The sequence below is a fragment of the Hydra viridissima genome, unplaced genomic scaffold (assembly GCF_058129835.1).
Source record: "Hydra viridissima isolate aposymbiotic clone 2 unplaced genomic scaffold, HvirCarnegie_v1 scaffold_15, whole genome shotgun sequence".
Taxonomy (NCBI): Eukaryota; Metazoa; Cnidaria; class Hydrozoa; order Anthoathecata; family Hydridae; genus Hydra; species Hydra viridissima.
In genome coordinates, this window is record NW_028324314.1 from 4,502,061 (window position 1) to 4,517,644 (window position 15,584).

The following is a 15,584-nucleotide window of genomic DNA, read 5'->3' on the forward strand; positions in this document are numbered from 1 at the left end:
TAGCCATTACGGTGTAAAACGTCTTCGTCATAACTACCTTAGGTATGACTATCCTGCAGATGCTTTAATTGCATGTCATTTTCGTCATTTAATTAAAGTAGGGAGGTACTGGATATGGTTTTTTCAAATTATCGTCCGGTGTAAAAGTAATTTTAATTCTAAGAGAGATATTACCCCATCACCATTCGTGGAGTAAGGACTATTACAAGAAACTGACGATTAACTTTAGAAAAGATTACCAAGTTCTTATTCTTATCTTTTAAACTTGTTTAATTTGAGTTAGTCAGGGTGTTCAATTTTCAAAAAAATACGAGTAGAAAAAGGGATTTTATCAAAATTTCATTTATTTTCTCTCCCCTGAGCATAATTAAGAGCTATAAGATCGCTTGTTGAAAACACCATTGATTTTTAAAGCGACCATATAAATCACAAGTGTCATAATCATAGGTTGTTTTTGCATACAAAGAGATCTTCCCAAACATAAAAAAATTTTTGAGTCATTCATCTTTGAACAACCAAAACTCAAAGAACTGCAACTTTGACACATCTTTTTGTGAGGGAAAGAAAAATGCTGGGGTACAACAACAGTTTAAAAATCCCAAAGTTATTGAGGCTGATTCAAGTCGTTTTTTCGGGTGTAGCAAAACTGTTTTATGGCTCACTAAAAGTTAGTTTTAAAACATAGATAACATACAAACATAGATGACATAGATAAATATACATAATATAACATACCCAAAAAAACACACAACATGACATCAAACTTTTTTTAAAAAATCAAATGAACTTTCTATAAAAATATATAGAAACTTCTTAACAAACAACAAAACTTTACGAATATAAGATAATTAACGAAATGTCTTACAGCTTTTCCCTGATACTTGTGGTGCTTCTCGAAGTTTCTTCTGATTACCATAAACTGCTCTTTTTCTGATTTCTCAAGCAAAACATTGAGCAAAGAGAACTCGTACTCAGTGCAAGTATCCAGTATACAAAATATTCCATCGTCTAAACATGTCTAAAGACAGAAAAATTTTTTAAGAAAAGCAAAAAAAAAAAAAAGAATAAGTTGAAAAATTAAAGATTAAAAAAGAGATTACACACTGATACCTTCATTTTTGCATTCAATGTGCCACTTTGAACGTATCGAACATAATCAGCAATCAGATACGGAGAATACTAAAGTAATGAAAGTAGTAGAGAAATGCGGGTTCTGAGCCATTGATACCTTTCCATACTTAAGGAATGCAAGGTGTGTTTTGGGCCATTGATTTGTAATTTCTAGGTTAATGGTGCTTTTTTATACTTAAGGAATGCAATGTGTTTTTTGTTGACTTACCTTCAGAATAAAAAAAATCACTTGTAATTTCCATGAATTCATGATCTAAATTTATTTTCTTACCTTGTAGTGTCCAAGAGCTAGGGTGTGAATACGATCTTGTAAGATGATTCTTTTATCATCGTTGGCGCTGAGTGCTACTTTGTTGATTTCTTCTGTGTATATGTCGTGATGATGAGAGCGGATAACGTTCATGGTAGCATACATTTCTTTTTTATTTATTAAGCAGTCTTTATAATGTTGATGAGTGAGGTGATTTTCGACGACTTTCTTTTGAACACCTTTGCATTTTTTGTGTTCATCTTTTTCTTCAAGGATCTTGTAAGAGTAGAGTTTGGGTCGTAGTCCAACAAACTCTTTAATTTGTTTACCAGCAGCTTCGTCTTTGAATTTTCCAATGACCTTTTTATTTTTAAAACCTACTTCAAAGTCAAAGTTTTGAACGGCAGGATGATCTTTTGGAAATTCGCTCGTGTCAAATTTTTCAAGTACATCATCAGCAATGTCTTTGTAGAAATCTTCTGTTTCGATTTCGTAAAAGAGCGAGTCAGTGTCAGTCATGAGCAGTTTTAAGCGATCGCCGTATTTGGGTTTCATGTAGTCATAGTGGTGTTGAAACATTAAAATTTTACTAATGTCTAGGATGCTCATTCCCAAGTAAACAGGTTTGTTGTAAACAAGCTTTTTCCTCTTCATGTGAACTGCGATTAAGTTTTCATCAAAAATGGTGAAGCTTTCAAATTGGTTTTTTTTGGATAATTTTAAGGCTTCCTTTCTTGTGGTGACAAGTCTAACGTCAACATGATTTTCAATGTTTTCCATGGTTTTTCCAAAGACAGAGTTGTTCATGAGTTTGAAAAATTCCTTATCAGATTCGAAGGATGTTTCTGTTCTTTTTTTGGTATTGAAATCAATGTAGGGTTTCATCCAAGGTTCTTCTCTGAAGGTGAAACCTCGATGAATTTTGGTGATGATCAAGCCCATTCGTTCATAGAGTTTTAGGCTTTCATGATGAACAACGTATTTCTTTTTTGGGTTTAAATTGGGAACGAGCTTTTCTACTTTTCCAATGGTTAATCTTTCAGGAGCTAAAGGGTAATCGTTATGTAAATCGTGAAGCTCTTCAGGGTAATCTAAATCGACTTCGAGAATGCATGACATAGATTTCCAGTTGTTTAGTTCTTCATTGGTCATCCATTTGAATCCTCCAACGGGAAGAGGTTTGCTCATAGCCCATCCGTATAAATTGTTGGCGTCCTGGTATTGTAGGAATTTTGAGGGTTTGCTTGGATCGTACGAGTCGCCCATGTATTTGTTATTGGCAGTTCCAAGACGATTGGAGATCATGCTTATTCCACCGCGTATTCCTTTTTGAGTCATGCGAAGCATATCAGGATCGCTTAAAAGTTCAATTTCAGCTTCGGTCTTTTTGTAACAAGCCTGCATACCGAGTCCAGGGCAGGTGAAATACCAGGCGGGATCTTGTTCGTAGCTTTCCATGCACACGTTTCTAAAATTTTCAATAACGTCTGTTTGAATGAGAACGTCTGAGATGTTGTACAGCTCGTGGTAATCTTTAAAGGTTTTACATCCAAATACATTCCAAACGTTTTGCGCATGCGCATATTCTTCTTCTTTTATTTTAGTTCCATAGAGTTTTGAGTTGAATGCTTCTTTGGGTGGCAATTGCGTTTCGGAAAACTTTTCAATGGAGTCTGCCCAGTCATAAGGGTAGACACCTTTTTTTCTAATCAAGTTGAACTGTCTATCTTCAGGATAATGTTCTCTAACGTTTATACATTGTTCATCGGTTAGATTTTTAGCTAGTTTGTCCAAACCGAAGGGTAAGAACCTGAAGCTGTCAAGAAACCTCATTTCTTTCAAAACATCTTTAAGTTTACCTTTCTTATTATAATATTCTCCAACTTTGATTTTTTTCGAGAAGCTGATGTATTTTTCTTCATTGTTGGGTATACAAGTTAGCTTTCCGTCTTTTCCAGCTAATTTCTTGATAAACAAATGACTGTCGTAACCGGATAAATTGTGTAAAAAAATGGGTATGAATTTTGGAATTTTATAATCCAAGTTGCATTGATTGTGAGCAGCACCACGGTACTTTCCAGTTAAATGACAGTGATCCCACACTTTGTCACCGTTAAGATCCTTTTTGCAAATGTGGCATTGGGTTGCATCTTTAAACTTCTTTTTATCCTCATCAGTCTTTATTGGCTTATTCTTCCATTGTTCTAGTCGTGAATGGATAATTTTCCAAATCTCTGTAAGGTCTGCTTCAAGCATGGTGACAAACTTTTGAGCAACGTCATCCTCTTCGCTTTCTGCTGTGTACTTGACTGGCTTTCCCTTGTAAATGGTTTCGTCAAAGCATTTGATGAAGTAACTGAACGAGCTTGGTATGTGTTTTTGATATTGTTTGGTGTACGACTGTTTTGAGTCAGGAGTACAAGTGTTGATAGGTTTTGTGAAGCATTCAAAGTCTGCATTGACCACAAACGGAATTCTCATAGACATGTTGTAGTTTTTAAACTGAACGGTGGTTCCTTCTTTAGGAAGTACAATTCGAACCGAGATGTGTTTATAACAGTCTTCTTGATGGATTTGAAGATTTTCTTCTTGGTCATATGATTGCATGCAATTTCTGCAAATGTGATGTTTTCTTTTTCCATTTGTTACTGAAGAGCCAACTAATCGACTTAATTTATTAATGAGACAGTAATGGCTAGTGTCTTTGTTTGAAATGAGCAGTAAATCGATATTATGCTTTCGATTTAAAAATTTAGATATTTGTAAAGGATAGATTATTTCTTCTTCATATCCAAAGACGTTGATGCTAATATCTGTATTGTTCGCTTCAAACTTGTTAATACCTTGTGTAAGAGAGACAGGAAATTCCATTCCTTCCCAATGGAGCTCTTCAGATTTTAGAATCAAATCTTCATCAATTCTTGAATTATGCATAGTTTTCATGTTAAGCGCTCTGGTGACACTCCACATAAAGCATTTATTGTCGTTGTTTTTCATGTTGATGATTGCCTTTTTACTTTTCAGCTCGGGAGGAAGATCGATGTAGGAAGAACCACTGAAAGGTATCCATTCAATCATGTTAACTTCTACTCTTAAAATTTTGTTGACTCTCCAATTGGAACCTTCATTGTTGTAGTTGAACATGTTTTCAATAATTCTTTGTTTCCATGTTTCAAAGCTTTCTCTTTTGTCTGTTGATTCGAGAATAATTTCATATATAGAAGGGAAGAACACAGTACGAAGATTTTCTTCTCCAGTAGCAATATTCACACGTACCATTTCGCAGACTAAAACAAGGTTCGTTTTTGTATTTTTTTTAATGACATTGATGGTAGCCTCTTTAACCATGTTTAAAAAGGCTTCAGGGTTTTCGTATCGAACAGTTGGTGTGTATGAAAACTGTTCAGTGACGTGTTTTATCGCATGATTAGTCAATTCAAACTTTATTTGTGGTTTGTAAACTGTATTGCGCACAATTGATTTGAGTGCCAATGATTTGAGAGACCCCACCGTTCTATTCACTTTGTTGCTTACATTTCTCACTACATTCTTCACCGATTCGGGAACGTAGGGATCAATGACAGTAAGCACTCGGTTAAAACCGTTGTAGACAGTTGTCGCAATTCTCGAAAGCAATCTCGGAGCAGGAACCGGTTTTGGAGCAATGACGTTTGTTGAATCGACAACAGGTGTGTCAAGGATGGATGGATCAGTTCTTGTTACTTGATTTTGCAATAGAGCAGGACCGAACGAGATCAAGTCGTTAGTCGTAGGACGTGGAACAGGACGTGGAACAGGACGTGGAACAGGACGTGGAACAGGACGTGGAGCAGGAACAGGTCTACGAATAGAAGAAGGAGCAGAAACAACTCTAGTGGAATGTAAAGCCGTTATAAGTTCCCTTTTTCTCATTTTAGAGAACCCTTTTATTTTTTGCACTTTAGCAATTTCTTTTAATTCTTTCACCGATTTGTTTTCCATTTTATTAACGAAAGATTTTATTTAACTCATTTTTTCAATTTTTTAAATTCAATATAAAAGAATTTAAAAATCATTTATGATTTACACGGATCCAAAGAATTTCCACAGATCTCATATCTGTATCCATCCACTACTTTTCCATTTCGGTTAACAAAGTACTGCCAACAATGTCTCGTCTTTTTATGCGATTCATAAGCAGACTTGTATTCCACTACCTCACCAGTATCCACATGAGTTATTCTTAAACCTAAAGGATTATTTCTAATTAAACCAAGTCTAGCGTATTTAGGATCAAGAGGTTTCTTTTCTTTTTTCTCATATTTTCTAGGTCTTCCAACAGGTCTCACCTCTTTCGAGTTTTCCAAAAATGAATCTTTATCAATCAGATTGTTTTCAACAGCAAGCAATAGTAAAGACATTTTATTTTCAGACGTTTTGGTAACACCGTTTTCTTTTAATAAATTTTTCAAAAGTTTTCTTGTGAAAGACATATTTTTATTTTACAAAGATTTTTATTTAACTCATTTTCAATTTTTCATTTCTAACATCTTATGAATTTTTATGGGTGTGAAGTATTCTAAAGTTTTCATACACAATGCCTTTGAAACCTAGTGAATGATTTAAAATTGCGCTTTTTAGATTCCCAGAAATCTTTTTCTTCTCCTCGAAATCACAATCCAAACCAAGAACATACTTGTCAATCATTCTTAGCTTTTGTTCTTTAGACAAGTTTTTCCAAGTACTTAGATGCTCTTTGATATCTTTTTCCATTCGTGAATATTCTGTATCGCTATTCCATAAAAGTTGGTAAAGATTGTCTCTCTCTTCATCACTGTACTCTTTTGGAATATTAAAATTACCGTTTTCAGTGATGTAAATAGATTCGCAAAACACTCCTGTTTTTCCAAAAGCAAGAAGCTCAAGATGTCTTTTTTTATTTACGTCATTCTCTTTTATACTACATTCTAGAAAAAACGGAAAAAAATGCTTCATTTTATTTCTTCTTGTAATTGATTTAGATCATTTTGATCAATGGAAATTTCACTTGTGAAATTTTTTAAATCCTTTTTCGGCCTACCCACTGGTCGATCTTCCTTCACGTCTTTATTCCATTCGTCTTTACTAATCAAGTTGTTTTCAAACGCAAGCATTAATAAAGACATTTTATTGTTAGACGTTTTAGAAATTCCGTTTTCTTTCAGTAATTTTTTCAAATCCTTTTTCGTATATATCATTTTTTATTTAAAAAAAAATATTATTTTGATGAAATCAATAAACAAATTCAAATTTGCTTCCATTGGACTGAAATCTATCCAATCTATCAGAAATGACAACAGCAAAGGCTTGAGTGTTTGCAGGAATATTTGCATTAAATGTAGCTTTTATTTGCACATCTACCACTGAAGATTTTAACCTTTCAGCCTGCTTGCTTACATCAAAAACAAACAGAGGGCAAATGTATCTATAGTTTGGTGCAGTTAAATTAGGTTGAGTTATAATTTCGCTTACTCCATAAAGCTTATTGTCAAATTTAGAGGCATCTCTATAAGCTCTTGAGAATTTATTGTTATTAAAGTCCAAATTGTAATCAACAGCAGGATATCTTTCACTGTTTAAAGTGACATACATGTTTTTCAAGTCGCAGTGATTAAAGACTGAAGGATTCTCTGTTTGACTTCCAGCTTTATTGGTTTGAAATCCAACAATGATATACCTTGGTCTTTCACTACCAGATTTCGTGCTCAACCTCCAACTAAAGTTGTTTGATACAGGAACAGCAATGGTATCACATTGCCTTGATCTGAACGCCATTGGTAATTCTACCTTCGATTCAATGATTTTATAAAGTTTGTTACTACTCACGACAGAGGGTGTGACATGAGGCATAAACAAGGATAATTTGTTAAGATCTATTTTTCCTGCAGCTGCTGTTTCTGCTCTAAAAATAGCATCACTATCGCTCTTTCTCACAAGAGTAAGTGTATGCTTCCATCCATAGACCACTTTATCGTAATCATCACAAAATCCAAAAATGTGCTTTAAAGGAATGCAGAACGAAAACGATCCTTTTTCTTCACCTTGCTTGATGATGTAGTCATGTCTATTCTTAAATCCAGTGTTGTTAACAAGATCTGCTAAAGCTGTCGTGTCTCTCTGCCACAGCTGATTCATTCCTTCTGAAAGTTGGAACTCTAATGGATATTTGAGGTAACCAATCATCGTAGTAGCTTGTCCAGGATCGAAAATGGTTTCTAAATCTCTGTCTCCCAAACGATATGTAATCTGACTGAACATGTGCATGATACCATTGTTTGCAAGAGAAACAACATCTGTATCAGCGTAAGAAGTTCCATCTGCTTTTAAAAGTCTTCCTTCAACCAAAAGGTAAGCTTCAGATGGAAGCGTGAACAAATCTTGCTGTTCAATATTGATTCTTATTTGTCCATCAACGTTTAGATTCTTACTCGTGGACTCGTATTCGTGAAACTCAAATCTTTCAATTTCTTCATCCACAATAATCTCTTCTGTAAAATTTAAAACATCGGAATTTGCCATTTTTATACATTAAAGAAAAAAAATTTTTAGATCATGGAATGATCAATGAAAATCATAAATGATTTTTAAGATTCTTCTAATCAATGGAAATTCTTCGAATTTTTAGATCCTCATGCAATCAAAAGTCCATTTCCCCTTTTTACCAAGTCTTGTATTCTAATCGCTCCTCCAAGCATGGAATATTCATCTATAACCGGCGCTGCTGCTGATGCTTTGTTAACAATGCTTGAAATAATTTCTTTGCTTTTAAGACTTAGATCATTCTTTGCAGCTTCGCGTGGCTTTGGAGTTCCAGTCTTGGCATACAATTTCTCAATGGTTCTTTTACCTTTATCAATAGCTACATCTTTAGCAGTGGAAATGGCTGTAGAAGCTAGCTCTTTTCCTGCAGATTTAGTAGCCATGATTGCTTCTCTTCCCAATTCAGTTTTTGCAATTTTATTAGCTAAAGTAGATGCCGCTCTTGAAGCGCTTGAAGTTGCTGCCCTTCTCAAGAAATTCTTAAGCGTGTCCATGATCCCACTTCCACCAACAACGTGTTTCTTAACATATCTATTTCTATAAACGAGCATTTTTTTTTATTTACAAAGATTTTTTATTTCATATCAATATACGCCATCATAGCCTTGTACTGATCTTTATTAACCCTATTTTGTCTCAACAGCTCATCGCAAATGGAAACAGCCACATTTCTAGACTCTTTATTCCCAGCATGCCATGCACCGATACTCAATTCAAGCTTTTCTACAAGAGCATTTGGATCGCTCGGAAGAATGATCACACCATGACCTTTTTTGACTTTAGTTTCGCTTTTAAATTTATCCCAAAATGGTTTTATAACTTCTATGTATTTATCGCTTCCGGAGGATTTTGGCTTGTTTGGATTTGAATCCGTAAAAATAGCGCCACTGTTGAAAACAATTTTTTCATAGTTTTCCAAATCTTCATTGGTAATGTTTCCCAATGACATGTCTGGAGCTTCAGGTACTGTCATGAGTTCCCAAAGACCTTTTGTTCCTTCATACTTTTCTCCTCCAACAACGATATCATTTCCATCCACCTTCACCTCCATTTTTCCAAAGTATAATTTATTATTAATTTTACTAATTTCGTAAATTCTTTCAACGAAACGTCTATTATTATACCTATTTAAATAGATGGATGAAATGTCTCCTAAATGATTTGTCTCATCCAAACTGGGAGGCGCTTTTTCATTGCGACTTTCATCGATGCTTTTGATCATCTTTTCATTGCTTTCAATCAGAGGCTTATAAAGCTTGCTCAAATCAGTCTGAAGATTAGCATCGTAAATATTTTCATTCAAACTATCTTGATATATTCTTTTTCTTCTTTCATCATATTCTCTCACCAGTTCATCCCTCTTGTTTGGGTCTAGTATTTTAAAAAAGGACATTTTTTAAAATGCAAGAAAAAAGTTAAACGTAAACGTAAACGCAGATAAGTTTACGTTTACGTTCATTTTCCTTTCTTATAAAAGTTGTTAAATGCTTGAATGGCGTCTTCTCTTCCTTTTTGGATTAACGACTCTTTAGTGATCTCGTCAATGTTGATTTTTGTTTTAGTTCTTATTTCTTTCATCAAGCTCTTAAACTTTTGAAGCTCGCCTAAAATTAATTCATACTCTGAATCGCTCACAATGTTGTCTGCTAATGCTTTTGAAATGTGACTGTTGATGGTGTTTAATTTTGACTCGGCCAACACTTTTATCTTTTCATGCTTCTCCGCTTTTAATGACAGTTTTTTGTTCACTTGTCCTCCTACAATGGATAAAAAACCCATTCCAATAGCCACACCTTCACACGCAATCGCAATAGGAGCAGCAGCGATGGTGCTCAAAGTTCCTATTCCAACAACTCCAAGCGCGACACCGCCTGCTTGCAACGTAGTGTCTACAAAAGAAATGATTCTGAAAGCGCGATGATACTTTTTGCTTAGATGCACTCTCTTTTTCCTCTCGTTATCCATCTCTTTTTGGATTTCGCTTATTTTCTGAAGACGGTAAACATGTCCTCCATCATCTGCAGGAGCTGTTGGAAGAACTGGATAAAGTTTAGATTTAGCATCGTGATTATATTCCATTTTTTATATTAAAATAAAAAAAATATTTTTTTTCACTCATTAATGAAATTGACAAATGCTAAACTTTCTCCTTTTTTAACAATAACATCTGACTTGCTGTTATTAACAATTTCCATGTTTACATTATCCGTCGACTCTGATAGCATGATGCTGAGATTGTGATAATCCAGTTTTGATTTCAGGCTTTCTCTCAAATTCACTAAAGCTAATCCTCCTTTAAGTTTTATTCCAAACATAAAAGGTATTTTTTGATGACTTAGCCGATTTAGTGTAATGTCTTTTTGAGCAAATATTTCATATCTTGCTCCTACTTTTAAGGGAGGATGCTTCAAATACTTGTCAAAAAAAAGATATGACCTATTAGCCGCCTTTCTGTCATTATGAAAAAATTTTCTATCCATTTTTATTACAAAAAAAATAAATTTTTTACATTATTTTATTCCCACATGTAAAGAATAAAATAACTATTGTCTACGTCCATTAAATATTACTGTCGGTCCTCTTTCAAGTATTTCATATCGTTTTTGCTTTTTAAGAGTTAATTTTTCTTCTAATGTAATTTCAACTACAGAGGGTCTTCTTATAATAAGTTTAACTTTAATTTTTCCACCAGGCTCAGTTGGTTCTGTTATAATTATTTCAGACGGAGGTCTTTCAATTATTCGACGTCGTTCAATAATATCATGTTCTTGGTTTCTTTCTCTCTCATCACGTATTCTGTTTTCTCTCGTTTCATATTCAGAAACGAACCTTAAGTTATTGTTCCGCAAATTATCTTCAGTTTCGATATTTTCAATATTAATAACTTCACAAATTTCAGAACTCGTAGGATTCGTTCGCTGTATTACCGTTTCCCGTCTGTTATTTATTTCGTTAGTGGGTACTATGTTTTCTTCTTCTTCATAACCAATTAATAAATCTCGTGGATCTAACAACTGATGATTATCTACAGGTTCATAAGTAACTTCAGGATCGTAATCTACAGGATCACCATCTTCAGGATAGTCATCTTCAGGATAGTCATCATCATCATCATCATCATCATCATCATCATATTCAGGATCAATATCTTCACGACGAATAGGACTACGAGCATTAATAATTTCAGAATCACTCATTCTCATCATTTTTATTATAGTAAGAAATTTATTTAACTCAAAATCAAAAAATTTTTTTCATCTGTACATTTAATATTTTATATCCTTTGGATCATTGGAAATTCGAAGAATTTTTAAGCGTAATAATAGGCTTGTCCGAGAAGAAGGTAAAAGCTTCCGGATTGACCGACTTGCTCGTCACCGGAGTTGAGAGTGACGACAAGCCTTCTGCCGTCTGCGACGCTGGGCATGGAGTCTGCTTCTCCGAAATTTCTGTAAAAGGAAATGGTGGTAGTGGGCACGATGGAAGCATTGGATTGGTAAAGAAGTCCCGTCGATGTGTTGTTGAAGGAGGTGATGTTTGATCCGTTCCACGAAGACAAGTAAAAATCTTCCAATCCAGAGGAGGAAAAAATGCATGTGCTGTCACCGTCGTAACCAGGAAAGTAGGTGTAATTGTTGGTGTTGTATGGAGTCCAAGGAGTGAGAACGGTTCCGTTTCCAGGAGGTAAATTCCCATCATACATTCTGACTCTGGATTCCCACCAGTTTCCAGAAGAGCCAATGATGTGCATTTTGATGTATTTGAGAAAAACTCCATTTCCTTTCCCGTTGGTGTTCATCAAAACGTATTCGCTACCATACGTTGTGTTTAAATATCGGAACGTCTTGCTGTACAGCTTGTAAAGAGGGATGGAAGCAGGAATGGAAGCAAGTGTGGAGATGAACGGTTGAATCCAATACGTGATGGCTGTAGCATTTTTGTTGACCAGTTGAATGGAGATGTCGTTTCTGAAAGGCATGTCCAACGTCAAGTATCCTCCCAAAGAATTGGAGTTGAAAGCGTTGCATCCTTGCAAAGAGTTGACGTAAAACGATCCTCCGAGAGGTGAAAAAAGCAAATCGGTAGCAAGTCCTGTTTGATCCACTCCAATTCCGTCAGTCACTTCTGCATAATTTCCCACATTGATTTCTCCGTCTGTGAAGATTCGAATAAAAACTTGGCCAGGAACATTGGTTCCAGAGATGCTGTATAAAGCCAGCCACAATCTTCTCAGCACTCCAGATTTTCCAGAAAACGAAAACACAGGAGCAGTGGTTAACGCTGCCAACGTCTGAGACTTAAAACCCAAACTGGTGAAACTGGATCCTGGAACGACACTAGTCAAACTCGATTTTTGCAACAACAAGTCCACATAACTTTTTGTTGCAGCGTCTTGTGCGTTTGAAGGATCGAGCACATTGATCAGTTTATGAGAATTTAAATCCAAGTCCGCAGTGCCCACTGATGTTCCACCTGACGCATGTGTGTCCACGTAATTTTTGGTGGCTGAATCCGAAGCAGAAACTGGTTCCGACAGATTGGTCAATTTGTGTTGCGTCATGTTGACGTCTGTGTACAAAATATTGGAATAAGCCACTTTGGTGTCGACGTACCCTTTTGTTGCTGCGTCGTGAGAAGTGATTGGATCTTTCACATTGATTAATTTGTTGTTGTTTAAATCCATGTCTGCAGTGATGGTACTCGTTCCATCTGTTTTGACACGCATGCTTGAGCTGACGTCCACGTAATTTTTTGTAGCGGCGTCGTGAAGATTGGTCGGTTCGTTTAAGTTGATCGCTTTGTGAAAATTCAAATCCAAGTCTGCAGCTCCAATCACCGTTCCTCCTCCTGTCGAATGCGTATCCACATAATTTTTAGTAGCGGCGTCGTGAAGATTGGTTGGTTCTGCCAGGTTGATGATTTTGTGAGAGTTGAAATCCATGTCTGCAGTGATGGTGCTGTTTCCATCTGTTCTAACATAGAGATCACCTGTTATGGTTGTTGATGAGGAAGGATCATAAAAGTACCTTCCCAATTCAGTTCTTCCAAATTTGTCAATCATTTTATATAGACACGACTTTTTTTTCAGATCCTCACCAAAGTGCGTTAATAATGCTTTGAAAGTCTTCCCCCTCCTGCAATTTTTTTAAAACATAAAGACACAAGTGTCCACAAAAAGAAGTGTTACCAAACTGAACTCTCTCGCTGTTGTAAAAGACTGGACTTTTCAGATATTGTACCAATTCAACAAGAGGAGGCTGAGCATAAGAGTCAAAGCTATATTTTTTGTCTCCGTCTTTATACCAACAGACCCAATGAAATCCATCTGTGCTAGAATCTCCCGTGTTTACAATTCCACATTCTTTTTTTCTTGTCTTTTCTGGTAATTCATCCCTCACAAAAACACCTCTAAAGTTTTTAATTTTGAGCTTTTTCACAGCATCTATTAATTGAAAGTTGGTGAGAGGTTTGTTAGGCAGTACAATTCCTTCAACGTTGATCATTTTTTAAAATTCATAAAAAATTTTAAAAAAATCGCAGATTTCACATTTCATTGATCCTGTTCTATCTCATCTGATTCTTTTACCTCTAAATTCAAGTCTTCACACATCATGATGCTATGAGACAAAGGTGCATTTTTTACAATGACAGCCTCAACCAGTTTAACTTGAATAGACACAATCGAAGGACCAATATACACCCCCTCAATTCTAAGTCCTCCAATAGCATAACATCTTTGGTTGATAAAATCATGTCCAGAGCATTTAACCAAATTTCTATTACTGCGTTCTCCTTTGAAACCATTTTGTATATCAAGATTTGTTTTCTTTCTATAAAATACAGAAGTAATGACTATTTCATCTTCAGAATTTTTAGCAAACGTCTTTGCATAAAAGACTGGTGCAGATTCAGCATGACCTTCTTTATATTTTAAAATACTCAATTCTTCTGAATTAATTTGCTTTTTTCTTCCTCCTTTTTTAAGTTTGGTTGACAATTTATCTACTTCACCTCTAATGAACAAAGTAATCTTTTCCATCATGCTAATAAACTTTTCTTCTTCTTCTGTCTTTCCCTTTTTAGCATCAAAGCAAACAAAAGGCATGGAATAACCATTCAATTTTTGTGTTGATGGATCTTTATTCTCGCATACACCATACGAAAATAATATAGGTGTTCGTAATACAAGAGGACCATCTCCAGTTGGATAAGAATATTTTACTGGTACTTTTTGATACACGACTGGTTTGGTTGCTCCATAAATTTCCCCAACTGATAATTTGCTCTCATCAAAACTTTCAATTGTAATAAAACTCATCTCTTTTATATAGAAAAGAAATTTATTTAACTCGTTTTTCATTTTTTTTTTTTAAACGTATCAATTCATTATTAGCAACCCAAGAGTTAAAAGAGTCTGGATATCCTTGCCATTTGACTAGTGATCTGTTCTTTTGCTTACGAATGACTTTTTCAATTCTAAATATGTCTTGATCGGTCTTTTGCATTTCTTGCTCATAAAATGTACCTTGTATTTCTTCATTGTTAGCGTCAACGATTTTGTATGTTGGTGGGTCTGTATACTGAATTTTTGATACAGTAAAAACCTCCTCCGTCCATCTCGGTGTATACCCCTTTTCAAAATGTGATTTCTTTTTAGTAATCCTCACTTGATCTCCCATGGAAAATTTAGGTTCTTGTCTTTCTGCTCTCACCTTTCCATTTAGATTCCACCATACCCTACCTTTATTCTTTTCATTACTAGCTTCCACTGGAGTCATTTTGATGGAAGAGTGTTTGGTGTGGTTGTAGTTATCAACCATTTTGTCTAAAACGTCAATGTATTTATTGGTGTTGTTAGCTGAAAAATATTTAAACATTCTCTCTTTCATCGTTCTGTTCCATCGTTCAACAACAGAACTTTTTTCTTCATTTTCAGTAGAGTATAATTGCACTCCTAGAGCTTTTACATGCTTGTTATAAAACTCTTTACCTTTATCCACCCACATTTTGGCACACTTTCTTTCTGCGAAGATTTTTTTCAGCGCCTCAGCCACTTCAATACCCGTTTTGCTTTTCAACGGGACGATCCATCCATACTTTGAAAACACATCAATCACCATGAGCAAATATTTTATTCCATTGTTGAACTTTGAAAACGATTGCATGTCCACCAAATCTACAGCCCATATTTCATCGATGTCGTTCACAAACACTTTTCTTCTTTTAAAATGATGAATCACCGGTTTATGAAGCTCGTTTGCAAGCTGATCCGTCCATTTCAGATCCTCCGGTGCTTTTTTTTAGATCCTTTGGATACACCCAATCCAAATTTGGCTTTGGCTTTGATGATAGGCTCAATGATTTTTCGCTCTCTTATTTCTCTCTGAGTAGGATTTTGTATAGAATCCATTTCTTCAAGCATCATTTGATCCGCCAAATTTCTGCTTTGAACGTCGTTTAAATATTTATATGCCAGATCATGGTGATATGCTGCATTGTCCACTCTGTCCACCGGTTTGCTCCACTCTTGATACATGTCCGTGGATGTGAGTCTTTTGTCCAGGTTTGTGCCAGGTCCTGCAAAATTCATTCCTGGAATGTGCATTTCTCCTGGAAACTTTGCCCATGGAAGCTTTATTTTTTT

At 35.3% G+C, this 15,584-nt stretch overlaps 1 protein-coding gene and 1 long non-coding RNA gene across 2 annotated transcripts; both read right to left on the reverse strand.

Annotated features, from left to right (window-relative positions):
• Positions 1-358: 358 nt before the first annotated feature.
• On the reverse strand, positions 359-1,181 carry LOC149878284 (uncharacterized). The gene is made up of 3 exons (XR_016447715.1): positions 1,111-1,181; positions 866-1,018; positions 359-661 (listed from the first exon to the last, which is right to left on the reverse strand). It is a non-coding gene; the product is annotated as an uncharacterized LOC149878284 (long non-coding RNA).
• A 209-nt stretch (positions 1,182-1,390) lies between these two features.
• LOC149878285 (uncharacterized) lies at positions 1,391-5,293 on the reverse strand. The gene is made up of 3 exons (XM_090072520.1): positions 3,430-5,293; positions 2,494-3,228; positions 1,391-2,040 (listed from the first exon to the last, which is right to left on the reverse strand). The coding sequence occupies exons 1-3, from the start codon at positions 5,291-5,293 to the stop codon at positions 1,391-1,393; spliced, it is 3,249 nt and encodes a 1,082-aa protein (XP_089928646.1).
• Positions 5,294-15,584: the final 10,291 nt, after the last annotated feature.

Bases quoted from the DNA above. Each gene is read 5' to 3' on its own strand.
- LOC149878285 (XM_090072520.1), bottom strand. From the start codon at position 5,293: ATGAGAAAAAGGGAACTTATAACGGCTTTACATTCCACTAGAGTTGTT. The intron at 3,229-3,429 runs GCAACTTGGATT...GTAAACTTAAAG, and splicing joins TGGTGCTGCTCACAATCAAT to ATGTTTTGAAAGAAATGAGG. The intron at 2,041-2,493 runs GCATTCTCGAAG...ACTTAATCGCAG, and splicing joins CAACTGGAAATCTATGTCAT to TTCACATGAAGAGGAAAAAG.